This window comes from Electrophorus electricus, chromosome 26 (genome assembly GCF_013358815.1).
Source record: "Electrophorus electricus isolate fEleEle1 chromosome 26, fEleEle1.pri, whole genome shotgun sequence".
Lineage (NCBI taxonomy): Eukaryota > Metazoa > Chordata > Actinopteri > Gymnotiformes > Gymnotidae > Electrophorus > Electrophorus electricus.
The window spans coordinates 2013023-2036307 of record NC_049560.1 but is presented as its reverse complement, the minus strand read 5'-3'; the positions used below and the strand labels follow the sequence as shown (position 1 = coordinate 2036307).

Genomic DNA, 23285 nt, shown 5'->3' with positions numbered 1-23285 from the left:
TTCGTTACTGCAAAAGAACATTCGCTAAAGCACTGGCCTCTGTTTCTCTACGTTATTGCTTGATTCGGTTTTTTTTTCTATCAGCTGAATTGTATAATAGTTAGGTCGCGCTGCAGCGTCTTCGCAAAATGAACTTACTCTGCGGTCGACTTTTGCGCTGCCGGGCGCGCGAGTAAAAACCTATTAGTAGTCATCTTACCCTGTGAGTAGGGCCATACCCGGGATTTCGGACTCTTTTAGGTTTGTGAGAATCTCTGGTGTTCTTCTCACGTTCAGGTGGATCACCAGACGGAACGTCTTCTCATCTTCAGCTTAGCAGAGCTGTCATGCTACCCAAAGTCGAGTCAGACTCTCTAGGACTCGCTCGATCGCATGGGGAACAGGGGCATATGCCTGGAAACATGCAAGGTAAGAGCTAAGGCTAATTGCACATGTTCAAATAAAGTTGCGCTCTGTATGTATCATGTGCGCAGTTGATGGAATTAAATTCAGTTTCCTTAAGTCTAAATAATCAGCAGAGCATAGGATACATGTCAGTGTCAGGATGCACGCCACTGGATACAAAACGACCGCTGTTAAAAATCTTTATCAGTGAGACAACCCTCACGCTGTCTTATATATTCTTATAAATTCTCTCCACCGGTTCCGCCAGCTGTTTACGGTCACTTACTAGCCTGTTTCCCGAAGGCGCAACAATGACAAGTTGCTGCTTACGCCTATTACGTGACATACTTTTAGTACCAGCATTTAAGTTTAGTTGTAAAGGTCTGACACGAAGCATGATTTAGGAAACAAAGTTTCACATTTCAAAGAATAATGTTTGTAATACGCAAACTCTTTTAGTAATTATATCACGCTAATTTCTTCCGATTTCACTGTAGTGCCGATATTAGGCCAAAATAACTTGCGATAGATTGTTTCTTACAATTCACTGAAAAGGAGATCTTTTGACACGCGGGGCAAAACATTAAAATGTGTGTTTTTTCTAATCTTAAGTGATTAATGTGATAAAATTGACAAAAAGCGTATTAAATATACATAAATACTTGTAGCCAAACAACTGTGTTTCTCTTGCGCTACGGGCAATTAAAGCAGTGTAACTGGATAGCCATCGTGTAGGCCAGTAATCCTGTTTAGAAAAGGAGAAACGTGTCCCGGTTTGTGTCTACACGTGCTTAAGTGATAAAGATACTTGGTGAGGAAGCGTATTCGTTGATGGCATACCTGAACATTATTTCGTCGTTAAAATTTATTTTACCTAAATGTTTTTTATCGTAAAATGTATACAAAGAGTTGATTTCTATATAGTCAATTCATTATAATAATAAGTAAAGGCAGAGGGTACCTGTTAAAGAAAGTTCCGATATTTTCTTTTGAACATGGGGGAAAACTTGTTGCTTTCTAGATACACTCAGTTCCTAAAGAACTCTCCGTTTTAATTGGCTAATAAAAAACTTGCACTTCTGTGTAATATTTTATAGCCTATTGGGACGATTGGAGACAGTAAAGCAATTAAACACCGGCATGTAAACAACGAACAATTTACCAATTTTTTTATTATCTTCTAGCTTTGTAACGCGTTAAAAACCTAATATTTCAGTTTGGCAATTTTTCACGGAAAGAAAAACAAAGTGTAATTTTATATATATATATATATATATATATATATATATATATATATATAATGTGTTATAATTCGTAAATGAACGAAGTGTTACGGCATAGCCGGGGCTTTCCTACATTTGTAGATTGTTAAAAAATAGTTTGTTAAATTCAAGAACACTTGGGGGGGGAGAAACTGAAATAACAGAAATACATAATACGTTAATACCGTAACATAATAAAGCCATTTGGAAAGAACAGCAACGGCCCACAGTGTGAAAAGGTAAAGCTTACAGTAAATGTATTAACTTGTTTCAAACACGCGCGCACTGCCTACTTAAAACTAGTTTTGCTTCTTCATTTGCCCGATAGCTAAGCACGAGGCAGTAATTAAAATGGTGTTGTGCTTTCATTTTTCTGATGGCTAAACGTTTCACTCCAACGCAAGAGCATCTCCGACCAATTTACGAGGCATCATGAATATTAACGAGATTGAAAGTGATATTTGCCCTATCTGCGGCCATCCTCCACACCAGACGAGACTTTCACGGATATTTTTCTCAGACAAACTTTTTCCCCGAAGTATGTTTTTATACAACTGTAGGCTACTGCAGAATATTTAAAAGCTTACCCTAGTTCCAAATAGTACACCTCAAAACCCTCGCTCGCAGAACGACGGACCGTAGGCACAAATTTGCAATAGCCTCCACTCCTCTATGGAAACATCTGGGATATATGATTATTTCTGAACTACATTATGTTATGCTTTGCAGCCCCTCAGTTTAAAATGATGGACTACTCTTATGATGAGGACTTGGACGAAATGTGTCCTGTGTGTGGGGACAAGGTGTCGGGATATCACTATGGCCTGCTTACCTGTGAGAGCTGCAAGGTACGTGATGTTCTTCTGTACTTTTACTATATTACAGATGAGATGACACATATTCAATGTACTGTTTGCCAGAGCACAAAGTTAGATCTACCCCAGGTTTGCATAGACTATAAATGTTATGAAGTGGATGTTATGAAATGTTATGAAGTTCTGAGATTGTGGAAAGCTTATTTTTTAAGATTACAAGGAATTTGACATTCAGAAATAGCAATAGGGTGTTTTTATTTTTTTAAACCTGAATGCTTTGTGGTTTTATATTGTTACATTGTGATTTTCCGGAGTATTGCAGGGAAAAGGGAAAGTTCTAGAGCAATTAAGAACTGTAAAATCCAGTTGAGTAGTCTAGTCGAATAGTAGATGCACATTAGGAGTTTTCCAAACTCTTTTACTTATATGCACTCACACAGGTTTTTTCTTCAGCATGTGATATACAGCATTAAGTCACCATGGAATCATACTAGCATTATGTGATATCAAAACAGCTGTGACAAGCATAGACAACTTACAATATGCATGTCGTATTTTTACTTTGGCATCCCTTTGTTTGTCATTTGTATTTTTACAAATTTTGTGAAGTTTTTGTTTAAACATATAGGCCTTTTGTCTGCGATTGTAAACAATCAATGATTTGCCAGAGCTTGGCTCATAACGGTGCTTTAGTAGAAACAAGCAGCAAGTTATAGAAAGTTATAGAAGCCATACTAGAGCTTTTCTTTGCTAATACATGTTTCAAATACAGTAGAAAAAAATGTCCCGTTGGATAATTGGGCAAGATATGGCGGCATTAGTCTTAAAGCCAAAATTATTTTTAAATTTGTTTAAGCAGTCCACAATGCAGAATGCAGAGTAATGCAGAACCGCATTCACTGTTTGTGTATGTGTGTGGGTGTGTGTGTGTGTGTGTGTGGGTGTGTGTGTGTGTGTGTGTGTGTGTGTGTGTGTGTGTGTGCGTGTTTATGTTTCTGAGTTCTATGCAATATTGATCGTCTTAGTCCAAAATGGGTCAGGTTTAATAACTCTCCCCATGGTGTTGATCTAGAATAAGTTAATGCTTTTTTCCACTTGATTCTATCTTGCACTAAAATGAATTCAGCCCTATTGCAGATGAAATCTTGTAATTCAGCCATTGTAAATTATGAATCTAATTTATGGATTTTTATACCTTAGATGGTAGAGGCACTATAGAAATTTGTAAATTTTTAAGTGATTTAGTTCCAGCTAAACTTTCAGAGCTTTTAATTAATAAATAGATTGATACATAAACATTCATTTGTTGTACAAACAAACAGACAAATATGACTTGTTATGTGTTTGCTATATGTTTAAGGAGTTATATTACACATTTGCTTTAAATCATGACTTGTAAATCGAAGTCCTGAAATATCCACTGTGTATAGTTATAGATGACTCTTGAAACGCAGTACTGAGTGTTCATCCCTAAAATCAAATAAATTTCATAAACTGAGAGTACCCTAGTTCTGGACTCTACATATTGACAATTATTGTGTCCTACTACTGAATCACTTTGCCCTACATGCGATTGGAAGTCCTTTTTTATTTTAAGTTCATTGCATATTACTTCTGCTAAAGAGTCCATCACTCTGTTTTAAAATATCTGCAAAAGATTAACAATAATCTTTTGGTATTTCCAGTTATTCAGCAGGTATCATAGAGCTTTTAAATCTGTCCCTGTTTATTCATGTCAATGAGTGTATATGCACATGTCAGTTTTTGCTGTGTGTGTGTGTGTGTGTGTGTGTGTGAGAGAGAGAGAGAGAGAGAGAGACAGCGTGTCCGTGTTTGTGTTAATATAAGTAAACGTTTGCTGGTGAGCTTTTGACAGCCCCTGGCTCTCTTTTCATATGCATCAACTTGTGTGGCCTTGAGTGGGTCTCGCCCCTTATTCCTGTGTAAATGAAAACGACTGTGTATGCGTGTGAGTGTGAGTGTGTGTGCGTTGTTTCTCTGTGGGTGAATAGCACATTAACTAACGCCGAGGGTCAGATGTTTGACATCTTCATTGGTTCTCCTCGGCAGGGCTTCTTCAAGCGCACTGTGCAGAACAACAAGCGCTACACGTGCATCGAGAACCAGAGCTGTCAGATCGACAAGACCCAGCGCAAGCGCTGCCCTTTCTGCCGCTTCCAGAAGTGCCTCAATGTCGGCATGAAGCTGGAAGGTAAGAGAGCCTCATGGTGCCTTCTCAGAGCCCTGCTCCCAGCTGGATCCTGAGCCCCAAGACAACAGTGACCAGCAACTGGCCACTGTGCTGCAGCATTGGCATGTTGGCTGCCCTCTTTCCACGCTGAAATGCACAGACAAGTGTCTGGCCCACTAAGCCTCTCACTGACTTCAGAGTCTTTTCCTCTCAGTATGCAGATTCAGGACTCCGATGTCTATTAATTGTGTGATTGCCGGAGGGCAGAGTTTCCAGTGATGTCATGTTAACGCTGGCTGGCTTTGATTTGCGGGTTCGTTCAAGCAGCGGGATGTGAGGCCCCTCCAGCGTCCTGTCAGAAACGTCGGGCTCGAAAGGCGGGTCAGACCTCACTTTCGCCGTGGCTGGGAAGGGCACTGTCAGCACTGCACCTCTCCCACATTCTCCCGCAAAAAGGCCATGTTGACCAGGCTATACTGTTCGCAGTCGAAAGCACACTCATAGGCTTTTGTTCAGTAGAGTCCTCTCTGAAATAATTATCCAAAAAAGCCGATTTTTTTAACAATTTGAAACTGATGACTGTGTCGTGCTATTATGTAACAATTTATATATATATATATATATATATATATATATATATATATATATATATATATATATATATATATATATATATAATATTGCTCTTCATAGCATTTCATAGTACTATTTATAATTATAAGGTCATCAAATTTAATGATTTAATGTTTTGTCCCATGAGAGCCCAAATCACCATTCTCTCAGTTCAGCGGTCACACTATATCTAAGAGGCTACTCAGATGCGTTGCAGTTTGTTCTATTTGCAGTAAATATTCTCTGAGTAGGAATGACTGTGATATAGAAGCTCTCTCTGGGCGTTTTTACAGATTTTTTTCCCCTGGCTGTTCTTGCTAAAGCTGATAATGAATGCTTTTTTAATCTGTTACCATTAAGCCTTATCTGCCTGACACAGACAAATGCCCTTCTGCCGTCTCCACACAAGTCATATTATCAGTATTGATACGCGATGGCGGCTTCTTGTCCTAGCTGTGTTGAACACTGTAATAATATGACTCACAGTGGACATGTTGTGTCTTGTTGTGGATTATTTTGGATGGCTCCCTTGATCCTCAATTTCCGTCTTGGCCAGGGATTAAGGGCAAGGTGCCGAGGCCTCCATGCCATCGTCCGCCGGGAAAAGTTACGGAAGTAGAGCAGGGCTGAGGCAGAGCATTTATTCCATTTGTGAGCAATGTCGTGCACAGTAGAGCGTAAAATGATTTCAATTTCATCAAACGTCTGCTGTCCATATTAAGTACCTCCATGAATCAAAGCATGTCGCAGCACAGGAGGATGGATATTCAAAACGGGCACCCAACGCAGGACTCATGCACTCTGTCATTGTTTTGTTTTGTTTTTTTGTTTTTCTGGAGCAAGAATGCCAGATCCCAGAATCTGAGCGTCAGGCGGACCACCATCCTATTACTTATGCATAGGCATCATAGCTATTCATGTGGGCACGTGGAAGGGTGCATGTTTAGAGCCGGGCTCTGGCACACATGACAAACAGTGTGTCAGAAGCTGGGCAGGGGAGACATTCATATGCCTGTGCTAGGACAGCGATCCTAGCAACACTTAATATTCCTGTATATTAAACACACATAAATCAGCCAATAAGCAGAGTCACACTAGCTAACCTCCGCACTAGTATGCCTGTATGAGACCTGTCTGTCTAGACACGCAGTACACATACACACACGCACGCACGCACACACACACACACACACGCACACACACACGCACACACACAAACAACAAAGTGCACCAAATAGCAAGTATTCCATAACAGACACATGCATGCACTGGCCCAAAAACCAGCTCATGGGGATCTATGCATACATACGCATATCATATTTGCACATATATTTACACAACACACATATACAGAAATATACACATAAATGCACACAAATACACACACATCTGTCGAAAAACCCATATAAATACCAACGCATATATCCACAAAAGGAAGGACCTTTCACTCCCCCCTTCTTTCTTAGGGCAAAGAAATTAGTATGACTTGCAGATAAATAACCTTGTTTAATTAGACACATGAAAAAAACCTTAGCAGAGAAAAAAAACTGAGTGGGGGGTGTGGGTACAGGAGGTGGAATCATGCATTCGTGATCTCAGGTCCACTTCTAATTGTGATTTCCCAAAAGGGCCAACTGTTAGTTTCCAGCTCATTAATTACCTTGTTACTCAGGATCATTAATACTTAAAGTTGCCACAAAATGTATTATAGATAGAATGTTTTTTTTGATGGGATAAATTTTTAACACACACTAATCCTTGAAATACAAAAAGAAAAAGTCCACAACTCTGGTGGCACAGGGCTTCGTGGTTGTTGGGGCTTCCCGGCGAATGTCAGCAGGGTCGCTGCAACAACTCATCTTGTGGTCGGGGCCGTCTCTCTCGCCTGCCGGGCCCCTCGGATCAGACGCATACTGACACACAAACATACGGGCCCGCCGACTCCCGCACACACCGCTGTGACGAAGACCATTAAAATCACTCCCAAGGCAGCTGGTGGAGCCGACACTTTTCTTTTAATTGATTTATTCATGTCATTTTGTCCCATGTGGGGGTGCGGCCATGCGCTCCATGATTCTTAGAGGGCCATTCTAACGAGCGAGCCCACATGCGGGTCACAGGGCGCACGTGCGCATGGGTTTGGACACCTGGTGCGCACGCGAGTGCACGGGCACATGTTAAAGGGCTCGTTGGATCCTCTAGCCTTCCACCTGCTGACATCGTGTGGCATTAAAGAGAAATAATTAAGCATCAATAATTAACACGTGGTCCAGCAGAGTGGAGTGGAGCGTGCCGCCCCATGGCTGAGATCAGAGCTCCTCTGTGGCTTTACCTTGATTTATTTGCCATAATGATTATCCCGTCTGCCTGAATCTGGCTGCCTCTGGTTCAAAAATCATATTCTCCACCAGGCTCCTGTCGTCTTTCCGTCCTGGCAGACCAACGGCATCTTACAGCATGTCTGTGTGCTGTTCTATGAACAGTTATGAATACAGCACTATGCAGAGTAATAACTACATATCAGAGTAATAACTACAGCTCCTGAAGCCATAAAGGTCTATTACTTTAAGAAGCAATGACAGCGATTGTGTAAAGTTATTAAGTAACCGCTCCATAATGGTGTACAGTCAAATTATAACTAGAGATGTGCTGCAGGATTCTGTTTAAGGTAGCAGAAAGAATACCAACATGTTAATACCAATCAAATGTTTTACTCTATATAAATATTTTTGTTAGCTAGATGATGTTGATTAATTGATGTTAACTGAACTTTCTCCTTTCTCTTCACATGCACAAGCTGTGCGGGCTGACCGCATGCGTGGTGGGCGCAACAAGTTTGGCCCCATGTACAAGCGGGACCGAGCACTGAAACAGCAGAAGAAAGCCCTGATCCGGGCCAACGGGCTAAAGCTGGAAGCCATGACCCAGGCTATGCAGACGGTGCCGGCCGACCTCACCATCTCCTCAGCCATCCAGAACATCCACTCGGCCTCTAAGGGCCTGCCGCTGAGCCACCATCACCACCACCACCATCACCACCACCACCACCATGGCTCATCCAGTGCGGGGCTCCCGCCATCAGACTACGACCGCAGCCCGTTCGTCACGTCACCCGTCAGCATGGCCATGCCGCCCCACGGTGGCGGGAACAGCGGCCTGCAGGGCTACCAGCCATACGGCCACTTCCAGAGCCGCACCATCAAGTCCGAGTACCCGGACCCGTACACCAGCTCGCCCGAGTCACTCATGGGCTACCCGTACGTGGACGCCTATGCGGGTGGCTCGCCACCCAGCTTCCCGCACCTGGTGGCCGAGCTGCTAAAGTGCGAGCCCGATGAGCCGCAGGTGCAAGCTAAGATCCTGGCCTACCTTCAGCAGGAGCAGGCCAGCCGCGGCAAGCACGAGAAACTCAACACCTTCGGCCTCATGTGCAAGATGGCTGACCAGACGCTCTTCTCCATCGTGGAGTGGGCCCGGAGCAGCATCTTCTTCCGTGAGCTGAAGGTGAGTGAACGGCGCTGTAATGTATGGTGTTAAAACAGTGCAGAACCTGGAAAGCACTAGCATGTAATAATAATCCCTGTGACAGGAAGAAGTGTAGACATTGTCAGAACAAAATGAGATCCTTTAGACTGGCGTTTCACGAAGAAGCTTGTTTCTGCTCCATTTAACTGTTAAAGTAAATAGTAATAGATTTTTTACATTGTACTGAGTTATTTCTCTAAATCACACATTTCTTTTTCAAGTACATTACAAAAATATCATTAGAATGTATATCATCATATCTTAATAATAATCAGAAAGGCACTGAACAATGGATTATCTATTTTACAGTGGTTTTAAATGTTTCATTTCCATACTGTCATCTGTTATCTTCATTTAGTGCACCTTTCCATGCTGACAGTCATACACATTCATCTTTAATCTTTCCACATAAAGTGGTGACTCAGTACAGTGTAAGATTTTAAATGTTTGGGCACCTCTGATCTTTAATATTCAGTCCTGCTCTAATGAGCAGCAAAACACGGAGACAGGCAAAGTTGTTTATGAATGTTTATGAAGATAAACACAAAGGCTTAATCCTCCTTCATTTTATAGACTACTCTGTGTACATCATTTAAAAAATATTCTTAACTAAAAACAACAGCTGTCTAGCAGTATTGAGCTTAACATGTAATTCTGCTCAGATTGAAATGACAGTAGGTGGTGGTTTTTTGGCTACTGTGTCAGGTGGTTTGATGTCAATGCTCACTGGAAGTTCTCACTGGAGTGTTTTTGGAGCTAAATGTCACTGGCTTCATTCTCGCTCATTGTGTTTGTGAGTCAGTCGCTGATGAATGCTGTGCCAAATCTGAAAATGAAAAAGAAGTCAAACTTGTCCTGTAAAAATAAGACAATTCCTACCATACTCAAGGGAGGAAAGGGGGTTGGATTTTTTTGGGCACCTGTTTTCTACAATTGTTTTCTACAATCTTCCTTCACTCCTTGTAGTGATGTTTACTTTTCTCGTGGTTCTGTCCTGGCTGCTTCTTTGTTTGCCATATTTGTTTCCTTTCTCAAATGAAAATGGAAAGCTGTTACCCCCCCCCCCCCCCCCCCCCCCAGCTTTTTAAATGCATATCCAAATGTTCTGTGCATTTCCATCTGGTCATTAACTAGAGCAAACGCACTTAGTCCAGCAGTGAAGCACTTCATTTTGAGATCGCTGTTCAGTTTAGTGTCTTTTCATTGTTGTGTGATGGTCACCCTCTTCACAGTACTACTAGCTATAGACCTCTATGACGATTCTTTCCCTCTGTCACTGGAATGGTCCAGCCTCACTTCAGCTTACATTAGCATTGTGCCTGGCTAATGACTGTCCATATCATTTACCCTTAATTGTGGCTGAACTTCACCTTTCGCAGTGGTGGAGCACCCCCTTTATGCAGTGACTAGCCTACTCTCTCACCCTTGCTAAATGGTTAGTGCAGCCCTTGTTAAACGGTATGATAGTGTAGGTGTCGCGTTTGACATTAGCGCAGAGCAATAAAGGCATAATTAGCGAAGCCCTCACGAGGTGCCCTCACCAAATCGCATAGTGAAAAAACGAAACAAAACAAAACAAAAAAAAGCAAACCAAACAAAAAGAAGCTAGCACAAGCAGCTCGACTAGCTTCTCAGAGCCCACTCCTGACACTAATTAGTGGATACTTGTAGGTTATTGTTAGGCAGAAAGCTTTGTGATGCTGACTGAAGCTGTAAGCCTGTAAGCAGGGGGATCCCTCTCAGTTTCAGCAGGCTTTGTCTAACAGGAGGCACCCGCCACAGGAACATAGCACAAGAACACAGAGCTAAACTATTGCCTACTGCTAACAGAAGATCAGACAACCAATCGTTCGCGAACTCCGTGATATTCTGTCATATTTCATGCATTAGGAATAAAAGGCAATCAATGGTTAATTTAGAAAGTATGTATTAGTCTGGTAACACTGATTTTCAGCTTTTCTTAATAGAAATAGGATTTTGGTGGTTTTACTGGTAGAAAAATTAATATTTGTCATAATTTTTTCTAGGAATAGTGTAGAATTGTATAAATAGTGTCCTTTCTTGATGGAACACAGAATTTATTTGTGAGAGCATGTGTGCATGTGTTTGTGTGCCAGTATTGCCTCCTCTATTGCCTCCAGTATTACCATCCCAAAAACATGGTCAGTCACAAACAGACTGGTCCGTCACACCCTGGATTATCAGATTATGATACGGCACACTCTCGGTGGAACAGTAGGCATCACGTTGGGGGCCTTCAGAGGAACAAAAAAAGGTCTGTTTATACTGGACTCTTAATGTTCTCTCGAGCACACTAATGACAAAGCCACAGGTAACACAGGAAATGGAAGTGAATACGAAGCTTGTCAGGGGGTCTAGGGGACGGCAAGGCCACTATAAATACATGTGCATCACTAACACTATTATTAGCCTCGTAAGAACAAAAGAATTTTCTCTGCTAATAGAATTGGGTGTGAAACGTCTGCCAAGTGTTTAAAGATATTGTTTCCATAAGATGGACTTAGTTACTGCACTCATAAATATTTAGCCATGATGGGGTCTCCAAAGAGAGCTCCCCATTGTGCTCAAATGAATGAAAAGAGACAGAAACAGTGAAATGTTCCACTGATTATTTCTCACACTGGGCAAGAAGTGAAAAAAAACAAACCCTGCATATCCCTGCCATAGGATCCCTCACTCTTACTCTTAGTTTACCTCCCTCACTCTTAGTTTAGTGGATGAGACCTAGACCACACCTACCTGATGTGTACCTATGCACTCCTATTGCTGTATTGCTATTAAAAATATTCAGATTCAGTTCTTGCTGTGATTTATAATTAAAGCTTGAAATTATTTTCAGGACAATGTGGAGGAAGAGTTTGGTTATTGTTTAGGTTTGTTAATTCTCTGATGAGGTCACTTATAGTAGTAGTTAACACCTGTTATGGAAACAGCATATGCATCCTAATGTCACCAGCTCTTTGTTTATTTTTTTTCTGTGAAACTGTTGTGTAGTCACTTGTATCAATGTGTATGTTTGAATTTCTGCATAGGGTTGCCTTTCTGCATGCCTGTGTATCTGGTTATACAGTACTCCAAAAGCACTGCTTGTTTAATCATGTTTGTTAGTGAGCATGTGGGGTGTGTGTGTGTGTGTGTGTGTGTGTGTGTGTGCCTGTGTAAGAAGCTGGTGCGTAATTCTGAGGGTGGTAGCTGGGCACCGTGGTAGTGGTGGATGGGGCGTGAGGTTGGGAAACAGATGCTCCCTTCCCCTGCGGTCCAGCCTGACTCAGGGCTGCTGGGAGGCAGCCGTGCGTGCCACGTTTGTCCCCAGGCCCCGTCGTTAACGTGGAGATGTGGAGAGTGATTCACATACAGACAGAAATCCAGTCTTCATGGGGAACGCAGTGCCATTGTTCCGAGGATAGGATGCATGCGCCTTGCTTTTCCTCGCTACACAATAGGACCAAAATACTTGGATTTGCCACACTATTTTATGATTCCACTGAGTACATATGTCCCTCTGTATTTTTCTTACCATGCAGCCCACAGTGTTAAAGGTAATCCGTTCCTCTGGCCACATCACAGAGCAAGTAAACCCACTATATACTGCGGTAACACTATCCATATATTTAGTCCTCTCAGAAGATAAAAGTTGCCGGTGCAAAGCTTACGATGCCCTGACGTAGCACCGAAATTTATTTTTGTCCTTTCACTGGTGCTCGGGGACAGCTCGACAAAATTCTCCTCTCTGTTTTCCGCCCCAGTCAGGCAAATGGCAATAGCAGGCCTGCCATTAGGCCATGCAGGACTGTATTTGGGCCTTGTTCTCCAAGAAGCCCCCAGCTGTGAGTCTTCAGCATATAGAAAAAGCATCTGGATGGGAGAGAGAGGGAGAGGGAGGGAGGGAGGGAGGGAGGGAGAGAGAGAGAGAGAGAAAGAGAGAGAGAGAGAGAGAGAGAGGATCACAGGGAGAAAAGATGGCAAGAAAGAGCGAGATATATATATCTTGATTCCAGGTCTCATTGTCTGTCTACTAATTGTCTTTTTTTTCACGCAAAATATAATTGTTTAGCAGTCTCAGATATGTTAAGTCTATAGAAGTTTAACATTTTTAGGCTTAATTAGGTCTAATTAGTTAGGCTTAGGTTTCCTTAACTGTAAAACAAGTGGTGAATTTTCATGAAAGTTTGAGCAGTTTATGCGTAGTTCAATAAACTCACCCCATGCACCTGTTCATCAGCACAGCAAGTGTGGCATTTTTTTTTGTTTTTATTTTTTGCCTAAAGATTGCATGGTGTTCGCATTGGCAGCTGGTTGTATAATTTCACTCTCCATTAATATTACATGAATTTACTTTTGTAAAATGCACTGCATCCCCCACCTCTTTTTTTATCTGACAGTCCAATTTCAGAGGTGCAGGTTAGAGACTGTAATTTCCAAGAGAGCTCGTATCTACAGGAATTAATAAGGCGTTGCGGATGTGATCTGTGAACTTGAAGGCGATTTATATCACCCTCGTCGCCCCCTGACACTCGCGCGTGCGCACGCACGCACGCACACACACACACACACACACACACACACACACACACACACACACACAGCCCACATCCCAGCCCCCCACATCCCAGCGCCGTCCTGCCCTCCCTCCAGGCACCCCTGCACGGGTCAGCCGGGGGTGCTCCCTGACAAACGGCCCAGCGCCCGTAGCCTGCTGGCCGCCCGCAGATTTGTAACCGTGTCCCTGGTCCATTGCATTTGAATTATTCCACCCGGGCCACTCATGGTGCTTTACATTATCGTGTAGTAGAAGGGCTCCAGGAGCAGGGGGCAGGCGTTGGGGGCGGAGGTGGGGGTGGGGGAGTGTGTGAGATGGGCCAGGGGCTGCTCGGGGAGGAGCAGGGGGAGGAGATGAACAAGGCCTGGGAGCAGCACCAAGGGCAGGGGAGCATGCTGAAGGACAGGGGGGGAAACAGGTGGGAGGTTAATGGCCCCTGGACCGGATCCACCAGCCGCTCAGACTTGATATATGGGCTTTGGGCCTGGTGCGGGCGTAGGCTTTCAAAGATATATTATTTCATTTGAGGAGCAGCATTCTTGTCCCTGCATTTGTCCACTGATAGATGATATCCCCCCGCTCACCGGCAGCCACAATTGGAGATGGCGTGTGAGTTTTTGTAAGGCCTGCTCCTGTACATATTTTTCTCCCCCTCTCTCTCCCTCTGTGTCTGTCTGTCTCTCCACTGAACCTCTTCTGTAGACATTCTTCAGTCTCCCGCTCCTCTCCGAGATGCTTGCCTTTCGCCTGACAGTTTTTTTCCTTTGTTTTTATTGTTTTATTTTGAAGCTTTATGTCAGTGGTTGCAATATCTGCAGTACCTGTTTGATCAAGAGAGATGGGGAGCAGGAGAGGCCTCACCAAGGCCTCTTTTCATTCATAAATGATGTAGAAATGGACAAAAATGGTATATCTTGTCCTGAATTTTGGAGGAGCACAGTGTTTTGGTAATTCATAAAAATTGCAATTCCAAGTTCATTTTTGAGCATAATACTAAAATAACAAACTGTAGCATTTTTCAAACAAGATCTACGGTATGTGGTATCGCCTTACAGCATGCTGTATAACAAACTGCCATTCAGACTGTTACTGTTCCTCCTTTGTTTCTCACTTTAGTCACCACACGTGATTGTTTATTTGATTGTTGTGGCCAGCTGCGGAGAGCCTGCTTTGACCCCCCCCTTCCCCACTTCATCCCCCAACACCCAGCCACCATCCCTGGCAGCTGAGGTCAGCTCGGGTGTCTTGCTCTGTTCCCGAAAAGCTGCCCCGTGCCCCCGAGACATTGCTGGGCGGAGGCAGGAAGCGTGCGCACTTGTTAAAAGGAAAGATTTAGGGTCGGAGCTCCCTACAGGGGTGAAGAGGGTTCTCTGGGGAGGCCCTGTGGCAGACGGACAGTGGTCTGCTCATCCACTTGTTGCTTTCATGAAGGATAAAAGCTTGTTATGGACCCCTGGTTCCTGCAGAAGAGCTGATGGACTCCTCCACCCCTTTGTGCTGTCTTCCATCTAGGCATGGGCCGCTATTTTTTCCACCCTCCCGCTATCCCTCCTGCAGCTGAGAAGGAGACAGAGATATGCGTCGTTTTTCATCCTTTCACAGGCTTCTGTGCTTTTTTCAGGCATTTTGTATTCTTAAAGAGCCACATTTGTAATCTTATCTAGTTCTTATCCACGGTATAAGCCATTTTCATTGGCTTTGTTGAATGCATGTTAGAATGAGGAGACAGAAAAAAGCATTGGCCCAGGATGCTACAATCACATGATGGCCAAATGCACATGCTAAGGAATCGTTTTTCCTTATAGACAGTTTATTTATTTGTTTGTTTGCTTTGTTGAAACTAAATGTTTGAAGATTAGCTGTCATTGCCTTCATACTGTCTCTGGTATGAGAATAGAGCGTCTTGGAATTCCCTCAGTATGTAGCGTTATCTTTAGAGTTCAGAGGTCCTCCCCTGTGGCCCTCGTGCCATTCTGGCACCCAGTTCATGACACTAAGAATGCCAGTGTCACTTGGTGTAACTTCCCCACCCAAATATCACCCTGCAGTCTAATGTGGATGAGATTTACGTAGCCTCTATAAGTTTACACCTGTTCTTACTGATGGGCTTGAAAATTAAGCCATAAAATTGGCAAAGAACAGTTTAAGCATTAAAATTTAGCACCGGAGGACTTTATGCTTTATGTAATACAGACGGAATTCAGGTTTTCCTCCTTAATGTTCCTTTTTATTTCTTTTATTCACTTAAAAAACATCACCAGGGAAAAATTGGAATTTTTTTGAGTCTACCCTGGTGGCTCTTTTTCTTAGCGTACTCATGCTCTCAGGGACCCCAAAAACGGGGCAGTGCGCTTCGTTTGGTTAAAGGGTGTCTCCTTCTCTTTCTTCACTGTCCCTCGCTGTTTAATGATCTGTTTGCAGCAAGGCACTGATCTGAGGTCGACGGCCTCCGCTGTCGACCCTCTCCGTCTGTCAGCAGTTGTCTTCGACATCTATTTTGGCCCCTTATTTAGACCCATCTATTCTGGATGTGCTGAAAGGGGCCAAAGACAATGGATAAGCATGCTGGGCCGATAGGTGGGTGGCGGGCGGTGTAAGCTTACACTTATATTTAACCGGCGGGTGGCATCAGATTGGTGCACTCCGCTGAGCGCTGTGGGGAGTTCTCAGCTGCACAGCGTCATGCCGGGCTGGGACGGAGCCGGGCTGACCTGAAACCCCAGCAGGCACAGGGTGCAGCGCGCCATTCGGTACACGGTCCAAAGCAATCTGGATAGTTCGGAACCAGGAGGTTGGCACAGGTCCTCTGCTAAGCGTTTCCATGCACATTACGCATGTGGGTAATGCATTTCTTTAAGGTATAACAATAGCATTCTTTCTCTGTTGCGCACCCTCAGAGAGGATGAAAAGGTTTTTGGCAATTCCTGAAACAACATGAGAGCAGAATATTTAAAGCTGGAAGCAGACAAATGGTTAGAGGAGGACAGGCATCTGAAGTGTTGACAGTGCCTTTAAAGCCTGAAATGGGCATTGCAGTGCGTCAAGCAACATTAAAAACCCCTAATATGTCACAGGCTGTCTTGGAGCTGGGCATGATGCTTAGATCAGAACTGTGTGAGAAGGTTGTGGACTTTCTAGCACCCTTAATGCTTAATGCTCATGAGATTGAGTATGGAAGGGCAGTTTGCAGCTGCACAAGTGCTTTCCCTTACATTCATTATAATACATTTAACGTTACACTTTTTGGCTGAAGCTCACTATCATAGTGTGTCCTATAACAAGCCATCTATGGGACTGATATATAACTACTAGAGAAACATGCACACAGGTAGTAATAAATTCAGCTATTCCAAGTGGTTCCCTCTCTCTCTCTCTCTCTCTCTCTCTCTCTCTCTCTCTCTATATATATATATATATATAGTAACTGCCGTGTACTTCAAAACTGTAGTACACAGATATATATAAACATATATAAATATATATGGGAATTTTAACATCAATAAGTATTTATATTGATTTGGATTTATATTGAGTAGATCATTGCTATATATCACAAGGGATAAATTGTCTCAGTTAGTAGACAATTCTAATATCAATTTGTCACCCATAAGCTTCTATTTTAGTTCAATTAGAGCAGCTGTTATTGTGTGAGGGGTCTGCCATCACTACTGTCCATGGGGTGGTGCTCTGTAGGATAACGGCATACACCCCTACAGCGAGTGCATGAAGGTACTCACACAGGCTATGGCCTGCTCCTGTCCATCTGAATAATACAGGAGTCCCTGCCACTCTGCACCCATTCCCCTCACTGAGCCAATCAACAGTCATTTCCTCCTGTCCATCAACCTGTCACACAGAAAGGATAAATATTGACAGCCGTTGCCAATAACGACTCCCATAAATTGTAAAATCGGGGCGGGGGGGGGGGGGGGCAGTACAAGGGGAAATAAAATCAAATAAAAAGGCAGCGGCAGTTGCGAGTGCGGGAACGTGTGTGCTCGTGTGCTGGAGATTGAACGTTGCTGGTGGATCGATAGGCAGTCAACGTGCCGCTCTGAACTCATTTTGGTTTTGGAGAGCATTATTTTCTCACCATGCACTAGTTGGGGGTGGAGGAAACAGGAATTGTGTGTGTGTGTGCTTGTGTAAGTGTGTGTTGGGTTCATGGTATACTTCGGAGAGTTCTTGGTCCCTTGACTTCATGTATATTAGGAGACTAATGTTCAACTGAATAATTGATTAGAGTTGCTCTGTTTTTTTTTTTGTTTTTTTTTGATAATTAGTTGATAGCTTCTGAGCTTTAAGCTCTCTGATCTATAGTGAGACTCTGAGGCTCTGATTTTCTTCTCTCCCCCAAAACGTGCTGCACACATGCTACAAAGGAACAGGGGTGCTTAAGATCTGACAGGTCCGAGCCGTACCGCACAGGGCCTCACGAGGCTGGAGGAGCAGGGAAAGAAAGGAGAGGGATCTTTGTCTCATCGCACACTTCCATCCTCCCGCTCGTCTCCCGATGTTTCTCTCCGGAATGAATCTGAGAGTTTACTCAAGTAGCCTAGAACAAACAGTTTTACAAATTACAAATAAGCCAACATCCCTAACATGTGGATTCCACAAGAAAGGAATTCTCAGTTTTTGATGATGGGAAGAACCAGTGCTTTACACTTGACACACTGATTTGTAAGCCTGTGAGTGTGAGCATTGATTTATGATATCATGACATCATTGTATGCTGTCCGAGTGAAAATACGAACCGTTGTAGCATGTTGTCACGCATCACTTTAAAAATAATTTTATTTTTAGATTGTTTACATTCACAATTTGAGAAAAGCTTCCAGGTAAGTGAAAAAAAATTACACTGCAGGATTTTTGGTCATTATATTATAGGGTTTTTTTTGACTACTCCCTGTAGTCACTGATCAGAGGACAGTAAATCAGACCTCTGTCCTTACATGCTTATTAAGCATCTATGTGAGAAATCACATAACTGCTCCCAGATCGGATCATAAAGTAACAGAGGTTGCTGGCCCTGTCTGTTGTATTCTGGCTGCTATATCATAAGGACTCAGATCGAACACAGTGTGTTTTACAGGTCAAAGGTCAGACTCAGAAGTCTGTTAATGTGGTCACCGTGGGAACTGATCAAACTCTGTTCTTCTGCTCAATCAATCAGGCACACAGTCAGGACAGACAGACAGACAGACAGACAGACAGACACATACACACACACACACAGTCCAGTGGAGCCCAGAGGAACCAATCAGAACCCTAATTTAGTGCCCAAGCACTCCAGACTACAGGCCCAGGTCCCAAATCTGCACATATAAGCACCATGCATGAATTACAAGCACTTGCTAGTTTCCATTCCACAAACACACATGCACACACAGTAAGTGGGACAATGAAGGAGAAAGTCATATGCCCTTCATATGTTGGGATACAATGTTAGTAAATGCTACATCCCTTTGGTATTATTATATTGTATTTATACCATGTGAGACTTTTTCTACAGTAATTGTGTGATCTGTATTATAATGTAACTGAAATTAACACTGTGAGTGTGATGATGTACAGTATATCTAAGCTTTAGACTCCCCTCATCTACCTGGGCCTGATTTCATTGTATAATCTCGTAAATATTTTTTGGTCTCGGAGCGTGGGTGCGGGGAACAGAGTGCACAGCGGCTGGTGACCACCTGCTCAGAGTCCCAGCGTGCTTATCACAGGGACGGCGGGCGTGCGGGACAGCGGGGAGCAATGGTAAACATACATGGTAAACATACATGGAGATTTCCACCAGATCAGTGGAAAGAGAGTTCACACAAAGCAGGGTGCTGAGGACCATATGCATGGACAACATTACACCGAGGCCTCTGAGCTGTAGAAGACAAAGGGGAAGGCAAAGCAAAGCAGCTTATCATAGAGCTGTGTGCATCTGCTCCGTAGACAGGAGGAAACTAGTGTCTCCCAGGAACTGCTGACTTCTTCTTAACATGCTTAACGTCCTTTTAGCCAAGAACAAAAGAAACTATAATTATGAGATGTGTGGGTTTGATTATAGAAATATGCAGCTGCATTCTTTAGGATTCTTAAATATGGGTGGCATGTAGCACAGCTGTGATTCAAACCTCAGTCCCAGTGGTAGGGCTCTACATTGCAAAACAGCTATTGGTTTCATTAGACATGCCACCCAGGGGCAAAATTAAAAGTTTTTCCTGTTGTACTCATTATTTGTGGTGAACGTGGTTATAAAAAGAGATAATATAGACTGATGGGAATTCTCGAATGGAAGAAAAAAATACCCTTGGTGAAATAATTAATGTGTGTCGCCCTGGTGGCAAGGAAGTGTACATAACAGCAGATGAACAGATGTCCTCCGAAGCCGACTCAAAGCTCCTTGCCTGTCCGCCAGGCTCATTGAAGTGACTTCAAACCCCACCCGTAGGTTCCCTCCACCAGTCATACTGATCCGCATCCAAGAGGTCAAAAGGGTTCATGTGGCATTTCTCTCTTTTTTCATCCCACCATGTCTTCATGTGAAACATCCGGCTTTATGTGTGCTTGTGCATTTGAATAAATCATTTTTTTTTTTTTTGTCCTGTTCATTAAGAGGCATTAAAGAAGATTCCATTAATCTGGTCATTAGGGCACTTCAAACAAAAGAGAAAAAGGAAAAGAAAAAAGCAAAGCTACTTATTAAATGCAGTTCCAGCTGTGTACTCTTGTTATTCTCACTTATCCACAGTGCTTAACAATGCTACTGGCACTTCATGGAAAACTGAGGGGGATCATTTAGCAGTTTGGACAGTGACCCATTACCACTGGTCCAGACCAGCAGGTAGTGAGAAATAAACATTCATTTTGAAGGAAATGTATTTGCATGTGATTTACATGTGAAAATTATGACCCACACGCGATGCACCTAATTACTGCACATTCATATTTCTACTTCCACAATACCTCTTGGTATATTTGTGAAGTTGTATAGAGGACTGTATTAAAAACTTTAAATTCACATGGAGATGAACTAAAGGTGAAGCAATTGATCAGCTTGTTGATGTAGCAATATCTCAATGGCCATAAAGCTGTTAAATTGGTTTCTTGGAGGATATGCATTTTTCATTATAAGTGCAGAGAGAAAGTTCCTTGTAAAAGCTCTGTGATGATTTTGAAATATTAAAGGGGACCACCTTTTACAAGACCAGTAAATGAATGCTTTAGAGAGAGTCTTGCCATGGTGGAAACACAACAAGAAAAGCTGGAACCGCTCCCTCATCAAGCTTCTATAAAGCTTGTATAACAAAGCTTGTATCACCATGTAAATGTAAACTCTAAATCATCCTCCTCACTGCCGAATGTGAAATCAGGTTTTGTTGCCGCAGGTGAAACCAAATCTCATCTCTGGCCGCAGCCAATGTCGATGATTGCAGTTCACTTTGGTGCCCTTCCAGGCATATTTATTGCCACTTTCATCATTGCTCGATGTAGATAAACATTAACACTACTGTAATCTTAATTATAGCACACCCTTCATAATCAACTTATTTTATAACCATTCAGAAGATTTCTTTGGAATTGACAGCTCTGGTTTCTAAGAAAAAAGCCCTAGGTTACAGCCTTTTCCACCAAAGTATTATTGTACAGGTATTGCTAGAGTTCTCCTGACTGTACCTTACTCTAATTGACCTGATTGTGCCATGCTGACACCAAAGATACTACAGAGCTCTGCCTCATGAGGTATGGTTTATTTTTGGATATAGACAGGTCTGAGTGGGATAGTGCATCAGAGTGAAACTCTGCAGGGCCACATCAGGGCAAACGAAAGACAGACAAGACACAGTGGCAGGGGGAGCTCACAAAGCTCAGATGCATCCACAAATGTGCCCTTTCCTGGCCTCCTGGAGCACCTCCCACCGTCCCCTACCGCTCCACACTGCTCCCCGCAGCATTCCCATCCCTGTTCAATGGCTGGGACATGCCTGGCACATCGGATAGGTTTATGATGAGAGCGTTTGTCTTAAACTTTGAGATGAGTGTCAGGCTCCTTTGAAGCATGGGCAAGTGCTTGACTTACCTGACTGGCACTGATGTCTCTGAAGCACAATCCTCTGGAGATAGGACTTTGCTTTTGATAAACCTCTTTCTATACTGGCCCTTCAGTTCAAAAATAGAGCTTTTGCGAGATGCAAAAAGAGACATAGAAATGGGACTTTGGGTGCCATAAAAATGAAATACAACAAAGATTCATGTTCTGCAGTACTACAGGTTCAGTATTTGTAGTTGTTACATTAATGCTTTGGAAAACTCATCTTAACAGCTGCTTTCTATGCTCTTGTTATGACTGCAGCTCTGATACAAAGTTTAAGGAGTCAAAACACTCTGCAAGAGAGGCTGTGATGGTGGTGGTGTCTCCCAAGGCAATAAAGATAAATGGTTTAGATCAATTTCTAGCTATTGCTTTGAGAACACGACTACTATTTTCCTGTTCCAAAATTGTTGATTTCTCTCACAAGAATGTGCATTCTTTTCCAATGCCGAGCCCCCTTTTTCCCCCCTTTATGTGGGTCACTCCATGTGCCCACAGGGGAGTATTGGAAGCTAAACTATTTTTCCCAACCACAGTCATGATAACAGTATCAGCAAGATGGTGTTTGCATGGAGAAGGGTTTCGCTCTCACCCGTTTTCCTGCCCCAACCCAACCCCTTCCCCTCCTGCCAAACACAGTCTCACCTGCTGCTTGGCTACATTGTGTAATCATTGACACCGATGGGCGTGGAAGGCCGCCGGCGATGACAATGATCCTGTTGTTTCCCTAAAGCCAGCTTCACAGTAACACGCGTTCCCACACTCCCTGAACACGGAACATGACGGCGGAGCAACAGCATAGCTGCAGACGATAAACTGCAGAACGCAGCTAGTCAAACAGATTAATTAGCAACAGGGGCCCAGCATTGATGTCCTGGATGAGAGAGTGAGCAGATGATCTGTTGCTGAGGTCATATGTCATCACCCATGGACCTAGTGGGGCTTAGAGGTAGAGGGTAGCCTAGTCTGCAAAGCCATGATTATCCGGAAAGCAGTTTAGTATGAGCTGGTGAGCTGGTCCTATTTTACCAGCTGATAAATGATGACCTGTGCAGAGGTTCAGAAGGGGAGCTCTTCAAGCAGTTCCTGATTTTGTACTTAACTCTATTGTTTCACTACGATAAGACAAAGTGCATTCTCATGCAGCTCTCCATATTGCTTATCTCTCTGCAGGTTGATGACCAAATGAAGCTCCTGCAGAACTCCTGGAGCGAGCTCCTCATCTTGGACCACATCTTCCGGCAGGTGATGCATGCCAAGGAGGGCTCCATTCTGCTAGTCACAGGGCAACAGGTGAGTCGCAGCTGGGCGCCACTCCTGTTACCTGGCCCCGGCTCCTGGCCGCAGCCCACCTCCCCACAGAGCTCATCAGGCCCCACACCAGCATGGATCAACATTCTTTAAAGTACTATCGACTAACCAGGCCTATGCAGTCACCGCTCCATTAAAAATAGATTACGCTTATAGGTATAAGTTAATGTGACCAGAATAATCAATTGGGTATTCCTTATCAAGTCTGTGGAGTGCGAATAAATAAAATGGCTGGTTAAGCATGCGCAAGTCATCCAAGCCTGTGAGTGAGGAGGTGGGGAGAGGAAGCGGAGGGGGAGAAGGTGGGATTTACCTTGCCCGTCTCTAAGGAATAGCGGTGGGAGGACGCCTCAGGCTTCTCTGGAGTTCTCAATGCAGGGGGTCCTTTTTCTCCATCTAGAGCGTGCACTCTCTCTCTCTCTCTCTCTCCCTCACACACACACACACACACGCGCGTCCCACTCAAAATGTTTAAAATTGCCATTTTAAATATGCTCCTTAGCACTGCCTGTCTGTCAGTAGAATGTGTGATTTCAAT

At 43.4% G+C, this 23285-nt stretch overlaps 1 protein-coding gene across 1 annotated transcript in view; it reads left to right on the top strand.

Moving 5' to 3' along the window:
• Positions 1 to 224: 224 nt before the first annotated feature.
• nr5a2 (nuclear receptor subfamily 5, group A, member 2) overlaps positions 225 to 23285 on the top strand; it is a 45576-nt gene continuing 22515 nt past the window's right edge. Inside the window, exons 1-5 of the mRNA XM_027023982.2 lie at positions 225 to 408; positions 2376 to 2494; positions 4532 to 4673; positions 8062 to 8768; positions 22610 to 22729. Of these exons, the coding sequence (XP_026879783.1) occupies positions 327 to 408; positions 2376 to 2494; positions 4532 to 4673; positions 8062 to 8768; positions 22610 to 22729 (1170 nt within the window). The 5' untranslated portion in view covers positions 225 to 326. The remainder of the gene's footprint in view (positions 409 to 2375; positions 2495 to 4531; positions 4674 to 8061; positions 8769 to 22609; positions 22730 to 23285) is intronic.